This window comes from Echeneis naucrates, chromosome 9 (genome assembly GCF_900963305.1).
Source record: "Echeneis naucrates chromosome 9, fEcheNa1.1, whole genome shotgun sequence".
Taxonomy (NCBI): domain Eukaryota; kingdom Metazoa; phylum Chordata; class Actinopteri; order Carangiformes; family Echeneidae; genus Echeneis; species Echeneis naucrates.
The window spans coordinates 5,839,810-5,859,870 of NC_042519.1; the positions used below are offsets into that span (position 1 = coordinate 5,839,810).

At 41.0% G+C, this 20,061-nt stretch overlaps 5 protein-coding genes and 1 long non-coding RNA gene across 8 annotated transcripts; 4 read left to right on the forward strand and 2 right to left on the reverse strand.

The window, feature by feature from the left end:
- Positions 1-1,919: 1,919 nt before the first annotated feature.
- Positions 1,920-5,691, forward strand: prkab1b (protein kinase, AMP-activated, beta 1 non-catalytic subunit, b). Of its 3 annotated transcripts, none has more exons than XM_029510147.1 (9): positions 1,920-2,042; positions 2,176-2,318; positions 2,621-2,784; positions 3,901-4,067; positions 4,158-4,251; positions 4,367-4,481; positions 4,558-4,691; positions 4,780-4,848; positions 5,073-5,691. In XM_029510147.1, the coding sequence occupies exons 3-9, from the start codon at positions 2,638-2,640 to the stop codon at positions 5,148-5,150; spliced, it is 804 nt and encodes a 267-aa protein (XP_029366007.1). In that variant the 5' UTR covers positions 1,920-2,042; positions 2,176-2,318; positions 2,621-2,637; the 3' UTR covers positions 5,151-5,691. The 3 variants fall into 3 exon arrangements, with proteins under 3 accessions (XP_029366007.1, XP_029366008.1, XP_029366006.1); XM_029510148.1 differs by having other exon boundaries at positions 2,179-2,318; XM_029510146.1 differs by having other exon boundaries at positions 1,973-2,318.
- A 48-nt stretch (positions 5,692-5,739) lies between these two features.
- Positions 5,740-7,014, reverse strand: LOC115048576 (phospholipase A2-like). Its single transcript, XM_029510150.1, has 4 exons — positions 6,978-7,014; positions 6,671-6,827; positions 6,430-6,557; positions 5,740-5,864 (listed from the first exon to the last, which is right to left on the reverse strand). Exons 1-4 carry the CDS (start codon positions 7,012-7,014, stop codon positions 5,740-5,742), a joined length of 447 nt encoding a protein of 148 aa, XP_029366010.1.
- A 704-nt stretch (positions 7,015-7,718) lies between these two features.
- On the forward strand, positions 7,719-8,937 carry pla2g1b (phospholipase A2, group IB (pancreas)). Its single transcript, XM_029511347.1, has 4 exons — positions 7,719-7,767; positions 7,888-8,029; positions 8,402-8,535; positions 8,811-8,937. Exons 1-4 carry the CDS (start codon positions 7,719-7,721, stop codon positions 8,927-8,929), a joined length of 444 nt encoding a protein of 147 aa, XP_029367207.1. The 3' UTR covers positions 8,930-8,937.
- A 278-nt stretch (positions 8,938-9,215) lies between these two features.
- LOC115048406 (hepatic lectin-like) lies at positions 9,216-11,581 on the reverse strand. The gene is made up of 9 exons (XM_029509852.1): positions 11,453-11,581; positions 10,916-10,982; positions 10,397-10,450; positions 10,212-10,295; positions 10,032-10,118; positions 9,889-9,942; positions 9,676-9,815; positions 9,462-9,574; positions 9,216-9,369 (listed from the first exon to the last, which is right to left on the reverse strand). Exons 1-9 carry the CDS (start codon positions 11,579-11,581, stop codon positions 9,216-9,218), a joined length of 882 nt encoding a protein of 293 aa, XP_029365712.1.
- An 840-nt stretch (positions 11,582-12,421) lies between these two features.
- On the forward strand, positions 12,422-14,401 carry cox6a1 (cytochrome c oxidase subunit 6A1). Its single transcript, XM_029510996.1, has 3 exons — positions 12,422-12,546; positions 13,867-14,009; positions 14,095-14,401. Exons 1-3 carry the CDS (start codon positions 12,447-12,449, stop codon positions 14,182-14,184), a joined length of 333 nt encoding a protein of 110 aa, XP_029366856.1. The 5' UTR covers positions 12,422-12,446; the 3' UTR covers positions 14,185-14,401.
- A 2,465-nt stretch (positions 14,402-16,866) lies between these two features.
- LOC115049320 (uncharacterized) lies at positions 16,867-19,471 on the forward strand. The gene is made up of 3 exons (XR_003841118.1): positions 16,867-17,231; positions 17,533-17,636; positions 17,826-19,471. It is a non-coding gene; the product is annotated as an uncharacterized LOC115049320 (long non-coding RNA).
- The last annotated feature ends 590 nt before the right edge of the window (positions 19,472-20,061 follow it).

A 20,061-nucleotide genomic window follows, 5' to 3' on the forward strand; every position in this document is an offset into this window, starting at 1 on the left:
ATCTGTAAGTACTTACCACACAGTTTGTCTCATCCGGGTTTAAAACTGAAGAAGCACAGCTTGTGGATATCTCCGGTTAATATCCAGGATGACACAAAGTTTAAAGTTGAAGTGCGAGATAGACACACAACATTCAGATTTCACATCTTGGAGCCGTCTGAAGGGAAGGAGTTGCGGTGAGTCGATGTGCCAGCAGCAGCTGTTGCATGGTTGTAGCTCTGAGTAACAGGATGAGGCGTGTGGGCACAGCAGTCCAGTGTATTTTACTGCTTAGGATATTGGCTTCAACACAAATATATATTAGTGACAACGAGAAAGATGAGTGCAGGGAGATGAATGTGGGGCCAATGTAAAGAAAGTTTAGAATTTATCTCTATTAAAGACATATGACATGCCCTGGCCATCTAGGTCCTGCTTATATGTACACCATGAACATGTACCTCGTCAGCACCTCTGTCCTAGTTGTTTAGAAATATCTTTAAATTGAATTTGACCTTACAATCACACTATAGGCCCAAAAGAGTTATGACAAGCAGGACTATGATGGCTTCCATATGGCGATTGCTTCTCGTCATCACCACATATGCCATTTTACACTTTACTATGGTATACCGACACATCACACGCTGTATATGATGCAAATATATATTGTTTTGTTAGCGATGAATTACAGATTATCCAAAGATGCTTTAACATGGAGTCAGACTGGTTGAGATGTTGGTTATTCTAATAATTTTTCTTAAGACTTATACTGCACTTCTTTGCTGCAGCGGAGTAAAGTAATAAACCAATAGTAGGGTTAAATGAATTGAAATGACGGATACGGTACTTGAGAGGATAAAACATGTCGTGTATACTGTTTGTTTCCTGTAAGAGGACATTTCATTCTGAACTAGTTTCCGCTTGTTTTCTCTAACCCTGAGAATAAAAGATGACCTTTCTAGGCACTGATATACTGATGACTCTGTTGTTTTTTTATTATGAGTGTACAGTCACGGGCTTATTTGTGTTGATTATATGTAACTTGATAGCCGTGAGAACTCAGTGAAATTTGGTATTTGCAGAGCTGCAGAACTCTAAAAAGGCGATATGGGCCCCAGCTATATGGCTCATCTCTGACACAACAATTAGAACCTTTAAGTACACTCACGAAGCACAGGCTAGTGACAGACAGCATACAGCAGACTTCAGAGACAAAAGTCTGCTTTATTGTCAATGATCCAGATTATCCTAACTGACAGTGATGAGAGGTAATAAAACCAACAGAAATCTGTGAGCCAAAACACTGATTTATTTGTGTGATGCATTTAAAAATAACTCAGAGTAATTATTTTGACAACGTAACTCCTGGGCCAGTGATTCCCAGCAGTTTTTGGCTTGTGGCCCCTTACCATGGATCAATGTGTCCTCAATGGTTGGAAGTCAGGCAAAAATTATAACTGCTAGTTATTTAATGTTAACGGCAACATAAAACGCTTTAAAACATAAAACTCAACCAACAGAAACATTCATACCAATCGGTAATAAAGTGAATTAAGTAAAAAGGTTCGAGAAGACGCATACACAAAAAAACTAATTATATGAATCCACGAAAAAGTCCAGGGACCTCTACATGAATTGCGTGGCCGCTGGAAGTGCCACGACCCTCAGGTTGATAACAAATAGAGCTTCTAGTGGACGCATTTATTCCGCTCTGTAACTGGGAGTCTTTGTTATTCGACTGTTTTCAGCTTTTAAGTTCAACCAGTTAACCGATCAAATACGAACTTTAGTCAGAGTTTCTTTCTTTTTCTTCGGTGAAACAAATCTGAAATAAAAAGGCAACATTTGGCAACAGTCGGGTTAAACTTCAACTCCCCGTGAGCTCGCAGACAGGAGGCGGAAGAGACGTGTTTTCTGCAGCACACACGCGCGCGCGCGCGCACACGCACGCACACACACACACACACACACACACACACACACACACACACACACTGGGCGCTGAAGTTTCCACCAAATGGCGAAAGCACACTCGGTGCAGCGTGGAGACAGACTGTGAGGTAAGGAGGAAAAGCACCGTCCAGATGTGAGCACAGCTGTTCCTCAGCCGTCTGACACTGGTGACGGAGCTCCGTCTATTGGGGTTTCTCCTTCTTTCTTTTTTGTTTGTTTGTTTGTTTGTTTCATTCCAAGAAGAAAACGCGTCCACTCAAAAGACGGAAGCAACAACAACGAGAGGGAAACGGGACGACTGCACATCCAGGAAGTCCTAACTCATGTAGACCAGACCACATCAGACCGCCTGAGAAGACTCCAAGTCCTCTGAGGAGATTCAGGTGGGGACTTTGTGTTGTTGTTGTCTCTTCCAGCTGAGACCACGACTTTGTGTTGCTGTTGTTGTCTCTTCCAGCTGATCGCACCTCTGACGTTAAAAAATGAAAGCAATGAACAGCCCCTGACTGAAACAGGGGCTCGTGTGTGGGAGCACTACATCATGTGTAGTGCTATTAGTAGAGGCGCTGATCTCTATCTGCTCTCTGACAGACTGACTCTTTATTCATCCCCTCTGGGACATTGTCTCGGCCCTGCGTGTCCCAGGACACAGAGACATGCTGACTTGGTTCCATGTGTTTGGCAGTGGTTGATGCCTCCAGGATGGGGAACAGCAGCAGTGACAGGTCCAGCGGGGGCCAGGGTGAAAGGTCGTACAGAGATGGACAGCAAGCAGGGAAAGAGGTTCGTCCTAACATCCTGATGGACAGCACAGAGGACGCCGATCTTTTCCAGAGGGACGATTCAAAGGTAAAAATGAGAATTACAGGAGTGGCTTCACACACTCATAACAGACGCACCGTCATTAAATAAGTTTGACAAATCCCACAATTTGAAGAACATTAACCCTCAGTGGTCCAACGGTGCTCTGCATGTTTTTGGCAATTTATTTTGAAGTTCATCTGATAAATGAAATCATCTTGTTTTCGTTCTGATCTGCTCGCAATCAAAGATTGAAATGTTGAATTTACATTGAGCTTCTGCTTTTGTCCCATAAACCTAAATCCAGAATTTCTCAAAACTGCATTTGAGTAAGATACATCCCAGAGAAGTGACTGATGTACAGAAGAAAACATCCCACACACTTATAAATACATTTAGACACGCTGGTGTTGAAAGGTTGAAAGGTGGAAATAAAGAGTTTTTGCCATGCTTGTTCATTACATTATTATATCCACATGAGAGCCAGTGGCTAAAAATACATTTCCATGCAGTCAGCCTCTTTTCATTTCCAGCAGTAAAAGGATTCAACAACCTACTTTAAAAGCTCACGTTAAATAGCTTCCTGACGGTTGAATTTAGAGAGCAGTTCCAGCTTCGTCTCAACACAGAAATAAAATAAATATGATGTTCAGGTTAAAACACAAGGGAAGTAAATAAATATGAAACACACACACACAAGCACTGTGTTTCCATAAATAAATACCAAAATAAAATGTTAGATACTGCCTTCTGCAGAAGAGCAGTCACAAAATCTGTCTCACAAATGAAGGAGAAAAACTTTGTTTACATGTTTACATTTTAAATACAAATCATCCCAATCATAAAAACTGAAACACAATTTCAGGTGGCGCAAATATTTTTAAATATTTTTGACTTACCAAAAGCTCTGGATCGAAGAAACAAATAGAAGTTTGTGTATTGTGTTTGCCTGGATGAGGAAGGTACACAGAGAAACATGCATTTCAGATAGTTTGCAGAGAAACACAATCTGTGTTTTCTAAATCACAGACACACAAAGTGTACTTGATCTTCAGCTCCTTCCCAGCTACTCATTCAGCAAAAAAGTCTTGTGTGGTGTGGTGTTGTGTTGCGATGCAGAGGCTTGTTAACATGACAACAATACTTTGATATCACGCTATTCAGGCTCCACAAGATATACAGGAGTTTCTGGCTTGGCAGCAGGACCTGGAGTGTGACAAAAGCCAGGCAGAGGCCAGGCCAACTGTGTTCAGATGGTCGGGGGCCGCTAAAGATGTCTATGTGTCTGGCTCCTTTAACAACTGGGCCACCAAGATCCCGCTCAACAAAAGGTAGTTTGACACAGGCAGAAGGCTTCACTTCACAACGTCTTGCCTCCTTGAACTATAAAATGTGACATGTGGCTGTTTCTCCAACTCAAGTCAGAAGAACTTTGTGGCCATAGTGGACCTGCCTGAGGGAGAGCACCAGTACAAGTTCTGTGTGGACGGTCAGTGGATTCTGGATCCAAATGGGGTGAGTGGAAATGTAACTTTTAGAGGTAAAGGAAAAATAGAAGTCCTGCAGCTAAATATGTACAATTAGCACTCACCAGCATCAGTGTCAAATTTCCTTTTTCACTCTCTTTCAGGCTGTGATGACGTCTAAAACTGGAACCGTCAATAATGTCATCGAGGTGAAGAGAACTGACTTTGAAGTTTTTGATGCTCTCAGGATTGACTCGAAGGATTCTGCAGACATGTCAGGTACAAGGAACTGTCCTCATTAGCAGCTGCTGTCTTTGGATGTATGGCTGTAGCCAAATGTGGTTTTCTTTCCCAGACTTGTCCAGTTCCCCTCCCGGCCCCTACCACCAGGACGCATACGTAACCAAACCAGATGACAAGATCAAACAGCCTCCTATCTTGCCTCCCCACCTGCTGCAAGTGCTGCTCAACAAGGACACGGGTGTCTCTGTAAGTACAGGTTGTGCTGGAATACGTGTGCTTGTCACGGCAGCATGCAACATAGTGAAATTCACCCTGTCATTGAATTTCTCGTCAGTGTGACCCTACACTACTTCCAGAGCCCAACCATGTGATGCTCAATCACCTGTACGCACTCTCCATTAAGGTAATTAAACCTCTATAACATATAGCATGTATACCCAGTGATCATGAAATGTGAAGGCACCGAGAGTATTTAAACATCTGCTTACAGTGATAGTGTTTGTATTCGCATTAATTACAATATCTTTGAAGTTTTTTAATTTTATGCAATCTGAAAAACATCTGCCTGCGTAGTGTTGTCTTGAGATTCCTTTGAATGTAAATACTCCTCCCCTTGTTGTGTTTTAGGACGGGGTGATGGTTCTCAGTGCAACACATCGATACAAAAAGAAGTATGTGACCACTCTTCTGTACAAACCAATATAATCCCCAGAATCCACAGCTGCTACTTGGACTGATTAGTTAAAACTGAACCAAAATATCTTCCTGATATCAATGTAAATGTGTTTGTTTTTTTTTTTAATCCATCCTGTCACCTTGTATTGTGAATATGTTGTGCAAATTTTAAAAACACAACCACGGTGCTTTTTGTTGAGACATAAGGCTTCTTCCTTTATGATCAGTCTCTGTGAAATGAATATAAAAAAGGGTGAAGTGATGTCTTCGCAGTAACCTCATTTAATCCCGATATGTAAGTAGACTGTATTTACATTGGCTACGTGCATGCGTCGCATAAACTTAACTTTGGATTCTAGTCAAGTAAGCTTAAAAAAACGTAATCTCTGCTGCAGAAGCTCTATCTATGTGAGCAAACAGTGATGAGGACACGTGGTGAAACTCAACTGGAAGGCAACTTAGTTTCTTTATTCTCCCTCTCCAACACATTCTTTGGAGTCAACATCTGGTTTTATTTCAAAATTGCAAAGAAATTAAAATTTTCTTGGAAAATAATTATCTTGCCAATGTAGAATTTATTTTCTTTATTTATTTTTTATTTTTTGGGAGGTTGAGTATCTCAGCTGACGCATTGTACGCTGTGATCAATGTCCTTGTTTTCAGGGTTGTATTTGGCCTGAGCAAAGCAGTGAGCAGCCACCTGATCACACTCGCACACAGCAGCCTCACATTTGTCGTTGGTAGCTGCAGATAAAACAAGTAGTAGGACAGAGTGAAGAACATTTTCGACATATGTTGGTCACGTACACTAGATGTCTGTGTGAAGGTGCTCCATGAAAGTCAGTTCTCAGCTGTGTAAGGCCTGAGACAGCTGTTCAAATACTGATGTTATACATGTGCAGGACCTACGCACAAGGAAATAATCGCAGCCTTGTTTGATTTTTCTGTCCACTATAAAGCTACAGTCTGTTCTTCGCTGAGTTCTGCCCATGCTGCACTTATAACTAACTGAAAAAACATATAAAAAAAAGAACAAAAACTTTGAAATATAATCATCAACAATATAAATAATGTATATAATATAACCAATATAACAGCCAGTGGTCTCAGTAGCTCTTCACATCCTGAGGAAAACACATGGGCACATTTCCTTCTCCAGAGCCTTCTCCACTTATAAAAATCAACTCTATTTTTCTGTCATTTCAACTGGGACACAGGTAGATCAAATTAAAGCCGTTGAATTGCACAAAGGAAGATCATGAAATTCTGTGAAAAAGTTTGAAGCTTTATCAGTTTTTCTCAGTCTTACCTGAACAGGTCACTTGTTCATCTGAGCAGGTAAAATCATAAGCAATAACGTAGGGAAGGTCAGAAAGGGATGTGCATCCAGGAGTCTTTCTGCTTGCTTCATAACATTCATCATGAACTTTGCAACATCTGAAAATACATGAGCAAAGGTGGAAGAAGGCTAGTAATGTTGGAGAAAGCTCCCCAGGTTTCTTTTGTTTGAAAAATGATAGAGGTAAAATTAGGGAATGACAGTTTCTTACCTGTCCACTTCATCCAGAGGGGTTCCTCCCCCGCCAAAGCCGCACCAGCAGCCGTAATTGTTGTACTTCAGAGAGTTTATACCAGGCTGAGCGCACTCAATCATTCTGCCAAACTGCCATAAGGCCATGGGCAGCTGAGCACCGCTGACCACGCAAGCTGGGAGAGACACGTCACATACAATGAATCTGAAGAAACAGAGGTTTCTAATACAAATCGTGAATATGATAAACCGACAGGACTCTGTTAGGTTAAAAAGGCACAATGCCAAATGATACTGACTGGAAGGATAGATACTGACGGTCTTACCAGTGAGAAGCAGCAGCAGAGGAGCTGACAGGGTCATAGCTAGAGTGAGAAGAACCTAAGGTATGTTTCCTGACCTTATAGCACAAGATGAAAATTGGAGATAATGGGGAGGGGTGGGCACTTTAGGGAGGGATTTTTTTTTTTTTTTTACTAAAATATGACATGGCATCCCTCCCTTGAAAGGTTGGTCAAGTGACAGTTTTTTCTGCCATCTTTTATAATTTCATAATCAAACATTTTTTTATGGCGCTATTTGCTCCTGGATCTCCTTTCAGTAGGTACTTCCTCCTTAGCCTGAAGTTGATTCTTAAATAACTTTGGGAAACGCAGCTGTGTCAATAGTTGACACTTGCTAGAGTTCCCATGACGTTGCACTGCAGGTTGCTCAACTCCAATACTTACGTTAAGACAAAAGGGAAAATAAATAAAGTCATACAACATGACAAAAAATGTATGTCATGTAAACATTTTTTTTGTTTGAATATGTATTTGTGTATTTGTGTCTATACTATATGTGTGTATATATATATATATATATATATATATATATATATATATATATATATATATATATATATATATATATATATATATATGTATAGATAGATGGTATGCATGTGCATATGTTGCATAATGTATAGCAACAGGGAAACTTCTCCCAATTGGACAAAAAGAACTGTGTTTCAAGGTCAACACTCCATATAAGCTTTTAGCTTTACATATCACATCTTCATGTGCAACATGCACCCGACTCCCTCCCTGTTCATCCTGTTCCTCAGCCTCCCAGCATGTAAGTACCCACAAGTCTCTAATATGACAGCTCACATTTCATTTCTAGTTTATGTTTGAGACTTATGAATTTGTGATTTTAAGCTGTAAACTAGTGAATGAGGTGTCTCATCTTTCATAGTGCTGGGGTACCAAGCTCTGTGGCAGTTCAGGGCGATGATCCTCTGCACCACACCTGACAGCTGGCCTGTGCTGGACTATGCTGACTACGGCTGCTACTGCGGACTTGGAGGCTCTGGCACTCCTGTTGATGAGCTTGACAGGTGAGGATCCAGGTACAGTGATAGTCCTGCTTGTGGCGTAGACAGATTCACATTTTTGGATGTGTTTCTTCAGCAACATCCAAAAACAATTTCATGCAAGGCAACCCCCCCCCAAAAAAAAAACTACATATTTGGAGATAACTCCCTGAATTGTTGGGAGTTACTGGCATACTCAGTATTCTTTGACATCTTGGGGCTACATGAAAATGTAACCATGTGTTTCATTTAACCAGATCAGTAAATGTGGCAGGCCTACGTTAAATAAAAACATCTACAATACGATGAAATCCAACATCACCTGTTGGTGTTTTTCTTTAGCATCACATATGAAAAGTGCCGTAACGACCTGTGTGTACTTTGTGTGCGTTGCAGATGCTGTCAGGTGCATGACTTGTGCTACCATGAGGCCATGCAACATGATGATTGCTGGCCCATCTTTGACAACCCCTACACTGAAATATACAGCTACAAATGTGACAAGGCCAGCAAGACTGTTACCTGTAGCGGTGAGATTTCAACAATAATATCCCCCGAACCACAGTTACTTTACTTTTAAGCCACTGCTTTTTCTCATGTAATAAAGAAAAAAAGGAATTACCTTCATTCTTGGATATAATAGCAACCAGTGTTTAACAACTGTGAATTAGAGTAGAACTTCTCTGCCGACGACGCAATGTGACAAGTGAAAACTTTTTGGCAAAAAAAAACCACATTGTTTTCTCCAACTTGGTTTTGCCTTTATCGAACACTAGTGTTGCTCTCTTATATGTTTGTCCTTCAGATGAAAACGATCCCTGTGAGAAGTTCATCTGTGAGTGTGACAGACAAGCAGCCATGTGTTTTGCCAGAGCAGGTTACAATGAAGAAAATGCCCACCTTCCCAGTGACCGCTGCAAATAAGCTGAGGGATGCAGGGTTATGTGGTCCGGAGAAACTCACCACCAACCCTGAAGAGGGTATATCTTTATTAGATATCAGTAAAGAACAATTGTCATGTTCATGTTATTGTTTTACTGACCCAGCAGGGGTGTGTATGCAAATTTCAGCTCTTTGTGTCATCTACGCTACACAGCACAAATTAAAAAGTGATATCAGTGAAATATAATTTGCACGAATCATTTTTCCTCAACCTAGCGGGCCTGTGCTGTTGGTGTGGCCTCGGTAGCTGAGAGAGGTCCATGGTCTGTCATGATTCGCTTTCACAGATGTAGTAGTACTGCTGACCACAGTCTGCATCATTCCACAGCTTGCGTTGGTTTCTGTAAGAGGGGTGAAGTTGCCCACAGTCCTCTCCGTTCACCCTTAAGCTCCAGTCGTCGGGCTGACCTTCGTCCCAGTAGCTACACACGGAGAGAGGAAGGAAGTGAATTAATTATGCCAGACCTAATCATAACTTTCTGCTTTTCATTTTATGGCTTCATGTTTCTCCTACGTTGGGGTTGTGTTGAAGTCTGTTCCATCCACCCAGGTCCAGTGCCCCTCCTCGTGCTCCACAAGTCCAATCCAGTAGCTGTATCTGGCTTCAGCAACATTTGAAATAAAGTCCTTGAAATAAAAAGATGAAAGCATCTTATTTTTAAACCTTTGTAAGGGCTATCTTATCAGTACCCTTCACACAAGCTAGTCTAAAATATATGGACCCTCACCAGCTCCTCTACACTGTTCAGGACCAGCAAGTGTCCACGAACAGATTGGCATAGCGATTCTGCTTTGCTCCAGGTGACGGTAGAAGTGGACATCAGGTAACATTTGCTTTGGAAAGAAACCCATCCCTCCCTACATACTCCTGGTTTGATTGAGATTAAAACAAGTTAGACAGTGTGAGTAAAGAAAAAATATTGATAATATTCTGTTTTTACCTTTAACTGCGGCAGGTTTCTGCACAGCTGTTTGATACCCACTGCTGAGAGCCGCTGAGAGAACAAAACAACAATAACAGTTTTAAACACACACTATGTGCCCAGCTATATGTCAAATCCTGCCCTACCAATCATTTCCACACCTGAAGTGGACAACGAGGCTCCTCCTCCACGACTGTTTTTCTCGAGCTGAAGTTTGACATCAGTGATTCCCTTATTCAACTGGGAGACTTAGAGTTTATAAAATAGTCCCATTATAGTTATTACATAGCAATATATAAATGGCTCAGCACACTTTAACTGTGACAATCTTAAAGTCATACATTTTATCCCAGTGACCATCAGCAGAATTAACAGCAACAGCACCAGGACTCCATACAGGATATACATCACAATCCTCCTCATACCTATAAAAAGTGACAGTCATGAGCTAATCGCATGTAAATGTGGATTAAGATCTGATTGCATGGACATCTTGTACCTGATTGTCTAGTTATTTGGTGCTCACCACTGAGAGAGCCGTTCTCAGATGATCCAAACTGCTGAAACGAATAATCCATTTCTGAAGAGATCACAGTCATGAGTAGAAGTTGTTATTTTAGGCTCTTTAATTCTGCTAGTCCAATGCTATATCTTTTTTTCTAGCTCTGATCATAGTGTTCAGTCCATAGACAAATAAAGATTATCAGAGGGCAATAGCAAATAAATGGCCTTCTTTTCAACCCAAATAAGTTAATTATTAATGGCTTAATAAATTACCATATACAGCCCTATACTGTATAATACACCATTAACCAGTTAAATAATTTAATTTCATTATTTACTAAGTTTAAATAATCATATCACAACATTGTCCTCAGAAATAGTGACACTATTCGGTTTAGAATTAATGGATTATTGAATTCATTTGAACAAACATGGCACTGATTGAAGAACATTTTTGCACTTCCAGAGATTTCTATGCGTGATCACAATAAGGACAACAAAAACATTTCATGAGCAAAACAACACATGAAAGATCACTCACCGTCATCAACCACAATTTCTCTGGATGTCTCCGGTTGGACTCTGACCATGGAATCCCAGAAGTCCTCCTATTTAAAGAGAAACACATTCACATCATTACAGACCACATAGGAGATAAGAGTTTGCTTCATTCCATGTAAACGTAGTGCAGGTAATTATAAAAGAAAAGGCGAGGACGATAAGGTGATCAATAAGATTTCTCAAATATATATAAGAAGACGTAATGCCTGTCTATTGTCTGTTTCGGACTTATGGCACATATACTGTCCTGTTCAAAAGGATCAGGCCACCATTAGATGTGTTGTTTTAGCAATGCTATAATGGCCATATGTAATTATTTCTCAGTCTCTTTATTAGTGTTATCTGTTTCATCAAGCAATACTCCACTGTGCCAGCATGTTAACCCTGCAGGATACTCTCTCTCTGATTTGGTACAAATATTCATAACAGGCTTATGCCATCCACCACCAGGCCCAGGCTACCACCTGACATCCAGGCCTATCATCCAGGCTTCCAGCAACCATCTACTGCCACATACCTGTATGGTGTTCTGCTTTTCTGTGGAGCTGGGACCAGTAACTCTAGTAAGTCTAGCAACTTTACTGAAGTGATTGTGTCCCTTTGCTACCCCTATGAAGTCCTTTCTCTTGGCCCTCTGCCTTGTCATGGCATGGAGTCTTGGTGGCTATGCTGTGGGGAACCCAGACTCGCTACACCCAAAACTGTTCACCGCACACGTTGTAACATCATCAATAGGAAATGAGCCAAATGGCTGGTTGCTGCATGTAAATATTGTACGATTTGACGTTCTGGTCTGCTTGTGGGGTTCCAAGACTTGTTGTCTCCCTGATGCTCTCTCTTTTATGTACTCTGCAGGTGCTCTGCGCTGAAATGCTAGCTGCTATAGTGACTTGACTGTATTGAATATTCAGAGGAAATCAGATTTTAAGAATATGTCTGGGCCTTCATTATCTATGCACAGAACCATGCACTGGTATATCTTCATCTATAAATCCATCCTTGGTCTGCTGCCATCTTATCTGTCGACTTATATGACAACTTCCCTGTCTAGTTACAGCCTCCACTCTCTGGACTACATCGCCTTTGCCATCCCTTCAGTTCGTACAGAACTTGGTAAGAAGGCCTTCTCCTACTCTGCTCCTTCAACATGGAATACGCTTCAGAAGGATCTGAGGTTGCCCAGTTTGATCCCACTAGGGGATTTTAAACTCCGTGTAGGAAGACTGGGGGTGATTTTAATCTGTCTTTTGCCTTGCACTTCTGCATTGTGGAAGCTTAATTTGCAATAGAGTATTGTGACAATGTATTGGAGGTACCTTTCCGGAGAGAAAGGATTATTGTGAATGTAAAAGCCCCTCAGGTGGCAGAAACTTGAGCTCAGTTGGTTTCTGGTCTCTGTAGTTCGATCTCCTGCCGCAGGGGGGGCGGAGCGTCGGGGGTCAGGCCTGAGAAGCTCACGTGATACCTGTATGAAATAATACTTCCGGTTCCTGAAGCGCTCAGAAAGGAAAATGGCGACTCTCGGACGCGTTTCCCGAGCTTTGCTCAGGTCTTCTCTGACCCAGGCCCGGCGCCAGCTCTCTGCCTCTGTTGGAGGACACAGTGGATTAGGTAAATAACACAACTTGATAAAACTCGCTGCTCGTCTTTTCCGGCCTTCATATTTCCACCGCTTGTGAGGTCTGGACGGTGACCTTGCTGAGCTAGCGTTAGCTGCGTTAGCACCGGTCGTCCCTTGGAGCGGACACAGCACGTAGAAGTAGATGATTCCCTCTAATTTAAAAATGACGTTTCATTTTAACACCAGTAAAGGCATTTTCAGATATATATCAAGTTTTTCAGCTTAGGTTGGATAATTATATAGCTTTAAGTTGGAGCAGTGTAACGAACAGTGTCACATTAGGTCACTGGATACTCTTCTTAGGAGTGCTGTCGTCTCGTATATTGATCAAATGCAGAATAAAGATCCTTCCTTAATGAGCTATATGAGCTTGGAAGAGGAAAGAGAAACCCGTCTTATGAATCACGAGTACAGCAAAACACCCATTTCCTGAAGACTATCAAATTCATATTTGTAGTGTGTGTATATACTTAGATTTAATGTAGGTGAAACGGAAAGCAAATTAGTAAATTGAAGAGTACCAGACGACTTTGAAATGTGAATACAATGAACATGAGCGAAAGGTTGATGTTCAGCAAGTGATGGGCTCCTAACATGTAAGGCAGAGTATAAATTCAGGAGTCGAATGTCCTTTAAGTAAATGGCATGGAAAAGTGGCTTGGATGACGTGGTGAACTATCGAAGGTGGGCTTTGAAAGTGATCATTGGCCTTTGGTGGAAAAGCTGCTGTCTTTGCTGCTCCATGGCTGAATTATTCTTCTGATCTGGATGTTCATTTTGCAGCATATTCATTCTGTGGATTTCAATGAAGGAAATTTTGGATAAAAAAATCAGCTGTGTAGTTTGGAAATAAATAGATTAAGATTTATATTGAAATAGTATCATGGCTTGTTTTTTTTTTCTCACTCTTCTAAAGCTTTATAGAGTGTTTTTTTTCTCACTCTTCTAAAGCTTTATAGAGTGTGTAAAAACTGTTTATTTGCATGCATGGATGATGGAAACTCACTTCGCTTAATGTTGATCCTGGTATATTATGATTGTCAAGGCATGTCTTAAATTTCTAAATGGCTATGGCTTTGCCTCTGTATAGCTGTGGACAGGTGCTTCCTGTTGCTGAACACGATGGCATTACAAATTTTAGTCTTGGTAATGAGTACACTCTGGGTACAAGTAGGTACAGATTTAACAACTTAAATAAATGATCTCCTGTACTATGACTGCATCTCATGAATTTCAGTTCTTATTAAACCTGGCCTTGAGATATGTAACTGCTTTCTTTAATAAAGTAATTGTTGTCTTTCTATTCTCAGCTGAGAAATGGAGGATGCTCAGCTTTCTGGTTGCCATACCTGGTGTTGCCGTGTGCATGTTGAACATGTACCTGAAACAACAGCAGCATAGCCATGAACAGCCAGAGTTCATCCCTTACTCCCACCTTCGCATTCGCACCAAGGTGTGACTTTGTCAATGAAATGCTATACATTTTAAAATTTCTCTCTGCCTCTCAGTCTTATTCTGTTTTGTTGTTATTCCCACAGCCTTTCCCTTGGGGAGATGGCAAGAAAAGCCTTTTCCATAATCCACATGTGAATGCCCTCCCTGATGGCTATGAGGATGCTCATGAGTAAACCTTTCCTCTGGATTTCATAACCGGGACCAGTCCCTCTGTGTTTCTTTCTGGACCACACTCAAATTCACAGTTTACTCTTTTTTTTTTTCTTCTTTTTTTTTCTCTGTGCCTTCAGCATGAGGCACCCAAACCTGTTTCCTTTGCTCTGGACCAGATAACAAAATGTCCGCCTGCAAACTTGATTAACGTAAATAAACTAACTATTATTACCTCAATGAATGGCTTATTTCCTCTGTCGTTTGGTGTGATTTTCATTATTATTTTATGTATATATTGTGTGTGTGTGTGTGTGTGTGTGTGTGTATATAATTTTTTGGGGGGTTTTTTTGTATGTAAGGTTTGTAAACTTTCATTTGAATAAGCCTTTTTCATTGAAGGCATTTAAATATATTAAAGCAGGAAAACTGATTCACAGTCATTCATAGTGGCTCACGCTGGTGAAATGAAATAATGAAACCATTGTTAATTTTAGAGGAAGCACTTATGTTTTTCAACGTGTGTGTGTGTTAACTGGGTTCTATACGTCCTTTATCCACACTATCTATACATAAAATACATCTGTACCAGGGGTCGGCAACCCATGCCTTTCTCTGTCATGACCAGCTGTGGCTTTGAATAGTTATTTTGCAAATTATTTGAATGTTGTCAGCCTATTGAATGGGCATTATCAGCACGCATCAGTCCCATATATATGGGCTAGTAGGGGCCTATCAACCTACTAGTGGGTTCAGGAGGCTGTTATCACCCATTTATTTTCATCAGGTAAAAATATATGATATTGTACAATACAAACTAGGATATTCAACTGATTTTGGCATCATTAAGTGAGCAAAGTGAGTCATTGATAGTGTTATTTAAAGTTTTTTTAGCTTCACAGCAGCCCTTTAAACATCCAGAGATTGGACAGCTGTTGCTGTTGCCTTTAGGGGAAAGTCAGTGTGACTCCAAAGACAGTTGAATTATTCATTAGATTAATAAAAATGATTTCCCAAATCTGGGTTGGATAGATCATCATGTAACCTTGGAAGGGCTGGAGGAAAAGGGAACTAACAGCGAGCACATTACACGTACATTACACAGGTTACATGTACCATACTTACCATTGAGGCCTGGGGCACATCCTGAGGCTCAGAAAAAGATTCTATTACCTTTGTATCATTCATCTCAGCAAACTGAGATCTGATGAAATATTTCCCTAATGCTTCCTGTTTTCCTACAGTACCTTGTAAGGCATTTTTTATTCACTAGCAGAAGAAATACCAACCCACTGAAAATATGTTATGTATAACGTGGGAATTAAGACGGGTCTGATTCTGCTGCATTTTCAATGGCATTGCAACATTTCTGGAGTTTCCCTTTAGAGTCAATCAGTACTTAAATTTTCAGGAGTTTATTATAATGTGATACAGGTAGGTCTGAAATTAGACGACAAATGAAACTGTCATATGTTATATCTTTGTAGAGTGCCATTGGTGCCTTTAAACATGTTAATTGTATTTAATAGAATTTCCTAATGTATAAATAGATAACACCAAAATTCTGAAAATAATGATTGTGGACCAAGACACAGAAAGACACCTGGGAGCATTTACATGTAGTGTGCTCCCCCTTGTATTGCCCATATAAATGAATACCAAAATGTCAAACTGGGACTTTGATATCAAGCAGAAATCTGGGTCAAACCTGGAGGCAGTGTCCACCTTGTTAGTCACAAACAGCAACGAGCTTTTCCGTAAATCTCCTGTGGTTTCAATGTTTGAATGTATTGCTAGCACACCCGTTTAGTTGTGTGTATGTGTGTGTGTGGCATCTCAGGTCGTGTTTGTGATTGTGCTACTGTGATTGTATTGTTAGATTAAATGCTTAACGTATGATGGTATTAGTGCTGGCCACTAGAGGTGGTTTCTGTTGAGTGTGTGTGTGCATGACTCCAGACATCATCACAGCAGACACCTGGCATCACTTTAATTCACCGATAAATTGAAACGTCAAAATACAGCACAATAAACACCGGCTGATACACAGTGGGCTAACACAATCCATCTGCACTTACAGTTTCCATCTTTAAGACAATAAACTATAAGCTAAACATATGATTTATCTTTACATAACCTGAGGCCGATCTAATAGATATTCTCTGGACCTGTGTACCTGTGATTGTTCAACTTTTAACATCACTTCCAGATGTAAAAGTAATAGTTGTCAAAACAACTGCAAAAGAAGCAGCACCAGAGAGCTGGAGAGCTTGTCGCATTCACAAAATGTATCTTAAAAAAAAACAAAAACAAAAAACACTTCTGTGTGCCATTGTTTCCCTAAATTCTGTCTTCGTAAGTTTCCTCTTAAGAATAAACGGCATTCTTGAAAACAAAGTTCCCAAATGTCTTCTTGATTCCCCCCCCTCTCAACTTTAAGACAACCTTGACCAGTCTTAAAATTTCTACAGTGAAGCGTTAAGCCTCTAATGTAACTCATCCCATCCAGTCGAGATGAATGCTGTAAGGCTCGGTATGCGGGTTGTTGCTTTGTCCCTGAAGAGGGAAGCGTCCAGCGGAGGGGTGTTTGCCATGTATTTGGGTGGTTCCGGGGAGGGGTGAGGGATGTTGTGGGTAAGTTGCGACATTTTCACGACAGTGGATGAAGTCATAGACCCTGGTCGTCGTTTTCCGGGGGACGCCTTCACCTCGGGTCAGCTGTGCTGCGGCAAAGAAATAAATCTCTGGGCTCTGTGGAGCTAGCAAACTGCGACATAGCTTCCATCCACCTAGTTACCCCGCGATGCTACAATACCTTCAGCTCCACCGGCCTTGTTCATCATTCGTTTCCCCTCAGCTCCGACGTGAAATCCGCCCACCTTTTCTCTCTCAGCGTCCGTCCCCCCGCTGAGACAGCCACTTTTACCCACCTTCTCCTTCAGATGTAAATTGTAGAGTCTGTTTACTCTCAAATGTGTAACCGACGCTAACTTCGGTTAACGGTAGCTAATTTGGGCTAACTATTAGCTAATTAACGGCTAACGGCTTCGTGACGTGTTTTAGGAAGCTCGTAAGTAAGAAAAATAAAAAACTTCGTAAGAAAATATTGAGGAATTGTACTTAAGAACTTTCTTGTGAACTTCTTAATTTAGATCTTAAGAAATCACTTAAGTCTAAATACAACTCAAACATTAAAGCATGCTTAAATATAATATTTCTGTATCATAAATAAATGTTTATGTGGGGTCTGTTAGGAGCTTGTTGCTTCAGCACTTCATGTGCGATTTGCCACATGCCATCTATTAGTCGTCTGTGAGGAACCCTTCATTACTTTGGAGGATATGGTGGTGAAGTTTTGCTTTCCTGTGCAGGTTGTCACGCTGGAAGGATGGACGGACATCATGTTTCATGTCATGGATGCACATTCCTTCTGGACTTTCATATTTTATTTTATTTTTTTACAATCCTCACCATTGTAAGTAGCTTATCTTTGTTTTGGGACCACTCAGTAAATCTGATATTTCCAAACTTTATTGTTCCCATCGTAATTTCTTAAATGAAGGCCAGTGATAATTCATTATGTGCCATGTTGCTGCATCGCTGAAGCTCTTTATTTTCATCATGATGAATGTCTGTGCGTTCATCGTTGCCGCAACGTTCTCAGAGTCCGTGACCAGCATGACAATGGCAAGTGAAAAGGCTGTCATGCAGTGCTGTTACCAGTTAATCGGCTGTTGAGTCTACACTAATGCAGGTAAGATAGTGTAACGTTTGCAGTTGTATCTTGTAGTGTAAGTACCAAAATGTATCAATCAGTAATCCACACATGCACATATCACCTGGACAATTCAACAATTTAACCCTCTTTCACTTACTGTGTATCTCATCTTGTCCTTGTACCAGCAGTCAAGATAATAGCCTGACACCCTCTGACAACAGTGGCAGCTATCAGAGCATAATGTCGAGACTAATCAACGGCTTTTTTAAGGCAACATAACCTTCAACAGACGCAGCTTCAGTGTTTCACTAACTCCAACGTCATCTGTCTTCTAGAACACTGTGTGGGTTCCAATCAGGAGATGGCTTATGAAGATTGTCAGCCACAAATTCTTTGACCATGTGATCATGATAGTTGTCATATTCAATATCATGACCATAGCCTTTGACCGTTATGGAAAGGTGATGAGCAACCTTAAAGGGCAACGGCAGAATGAACAATGAACAGCAGAATTAACCTTTTTCTCATTTTTTATACCTCTTTGCATTTGTACGTTCTTCACCTTTTGCCCTTACCAGTCTGAGTTGCTTGCAGAAATACTGAAGATTAGCAACATCATCTTCACCATCATATTCCTTGTGGAGCTGGTCTTAAAGCACGTTGATTTTGTTTTTGTCATCATCAGATGAATATGATTGAAATTACTTTTATAGTTAAGTAAAGTAATGGAAGCTGTCTTTATCTCACACAAACACTGCAGTTGTTCAAAGGGAGGTTTTACCACTGTGTTGACGAGGACTTAAGCATTACCAACAAGGACAAGTGTCTTACAGCAGACTATCAATGGGTCAAAAAGCCATTCAACTTTAACGACCTGCCTCGGGTAATGCACTGAAAAGGAGCGAGAGATGTGGAGTTTGGACATCAGTGACAGGACAATGTTAAGTAGGTAGAAAGAATGGAATTAGGAGTCAGAAATGATATCTGAGCACATATGCCATGTTATCACAGCAGCCTGGGTTTCATTACAGCATGGGACCTATTCTGCAGGTCATCTCCCTCTGTCTCCCTGCCTCTCTGCCACTTACTTACTGTTTGAGATAAAGATATAAAAAGCCACCCCCCAAACAGAAATTGGATCTAGCTGCTGAAAAAGAATCAGTAGAAATCCGCTTGGCCAGACATGCTGTTACTACATTGTATTAGTTGTTTGCCTGATGTCTGTCTTGTTCCCCATCCAGGTTCTGATCCTTGTTTGTAATGTTCTCAAGGGATGGCTGGGCCAACATAATGTACGACGGGTTGGATGCAGTGGGAATAGACCAGCAGGTATAGTTGTTTTAACACAAAGGACGCTGGATTACACCACATTATACCAGATAGGGACTCCAGTCTTAAGTCGCACACTTTAGAGACTTCAGACTTGACTTGGAATCGTGAACAATCATTACATTTTCTTTGAATGGCGTGAGGAGCTTAATGTCACTACCTCCCTCTTGTCGCAGTAATAACCATGTTAGGCATCGGGTGTGCCTCACGCAGTCGTCCTTCAGATGACTGGCGACCGGCAAAGCTACAGCTGCTTCTGTAACGTTACCCTTTATAATTACGGTTGTTTATAAAAACCTCAAAAAAGATGGCATGAACAGAAAAAGGGCAGACTGCAAAGTCTGTGGTACTAAAATTAAGGACGCTGTATCAACTTCAGTCAGGCACCTGAGAACTCTGTAACTTACTGTAATGTGGACGGTTAGGAACCATGTCTAGCTTAGCATCAGCTATGTGACGTTCACCTAGTTTGCTACTAGCTTTGTAACTGAATATTTTAAAAGATGAGTTGAGTGTTAGTTTGCTTGTCACTTGTTTGCATTGAGTGACGTTGACATGATGTCAAAAAATGGACGAGTAACGTTACGTTTGGCTGCCACCATCTACTGGGTAACCTTAAACTGAGAAAAATATATAGTTATACTGTCGGCCAGTGGCGGCTGGTGCTAAAAGCCTTTGGGAGGGCGCAATTTACGTACAGTTTATCCACTCTTTCAATTCCGAAAATGCCCGTGTGTGTAGGGACCCAAATGAATATGACCTCAGTGCCTTCTCTTTGTCTCTCCTACTTAGCCAAAGCTGCTACCAGGAATTGTCGAATCACATTAGATCAGACATGGACGTCTCACGGCCC

Excerpts from the sequence above, each read along its gene's own strand:
- pla2g1b (XM_029511347.1), top strand. The coding sequence starts at position 7,719 with ATGCACCCGACTCCCTCCCTGTTCATCCTGTTCCTCAGCCTCCCAGCA. Across the intron at positions 8,030-8,401 it reads CCTGTTGATGAGCTTGACAG|ATGCTGTCAGGTGCATGACT; the intron begins GTGAGGATCCAG and ends TGTGCGTTGCAG. Across the intron at positions 8,536-8,810 it reads CAAGACTGTTACCTGTAGCG|ATGAAAACGATCCCTGTGAG; the intron begins GTGAGATTTCAA and ends TTTGTCCTTCAG.
- prkab1b (XM_029510147.1), top strand. The coding sequence starts at position 2,638 with ATGGGGAACAGCAGCAGTGACAGGTCCAGCGGGGGCCAGGGTGAAAGG. Across the intron at positions 2,785-3,900 it reads TCCAGAGGGACGATTCAAAG|GCTCCACAAGATATACAGGA; the intron begins GTAAAAATGAGA and ends CACGCTATTCAG. Across the intron at positions 4,252-4,366 it reads GGATTCTGGATCCAAATGGG|GCTGTGATGACGTCTAAAAC; the intron begins GTGAGTGGAAAT and ends ACTCTCTTTCAG.
- LOC115048406 (XM_029509852.1), bottom strand. The coding sequence starts at position 11,581 with ATGACAAGGCAGAGGGCCAAGAGAAAGGACTTCATAGGGGTAGCAAAG. Across the intron at positions 10,451-10,915 it reads AGAAATTGTGGTTGATGACG|AAATGGATTATTCGTTTCAG; the intron begins GTGAGTGATCTT and ends TGATCTCTTCAG. Across the intron at positions 10,119-10,211 it reads GATGGTCACTGGGATAAAAT|TCTCCCAGTTGAATAAGGGA; the intron begins GTATGACTTTAA and ends ATAAACTCTAAG.
- LOC115048576 (XM_029510150.1), bottom strand. The coding sequence starts at position 7,014 with ATGACCCTGTCAGCTCCTCTGCTGCTGCTTCTCACTG. Across the intron at positions 6,558-6,670 it reads CCTCTGGATGAAGTGGACAG|ATGTTGCAAAGTTCATGATG; the intron begins GTAAGAAACTGT and ends ATGTATTTTCAG. Across the intron at positions 5,865-6,429 it reads TGAACAAGTGACCTGTTCAG|CTACCAACGACAAATGTGAG; the intron begins GTAAGACTGAGA and ends TTTTATCTGCAG.
- cox6a1 (XM_029510996.1), top strand. The coding sequence starts at position 12,447 with ATGGCGACTCTCGGACGCGTTTCCCGAGCTTTGCTCAGGTCTTCTCTG. Across the intron at positions 12,547-13,866 it reads TGGAGGACACAGTGGATTAG|CTGAGAAATGGAGGATGCTC; the intron begins GTAAATAACACA and ends TTCTATTCTCAG. Across the intron at positions 14,010-14,094 it reads ACCTTCGCATTCGCACCAAG|CCTTTCCCTTGGGGAGATGG; the intron begins GTGTGACTTTGT and ends TTATTCCCACAG.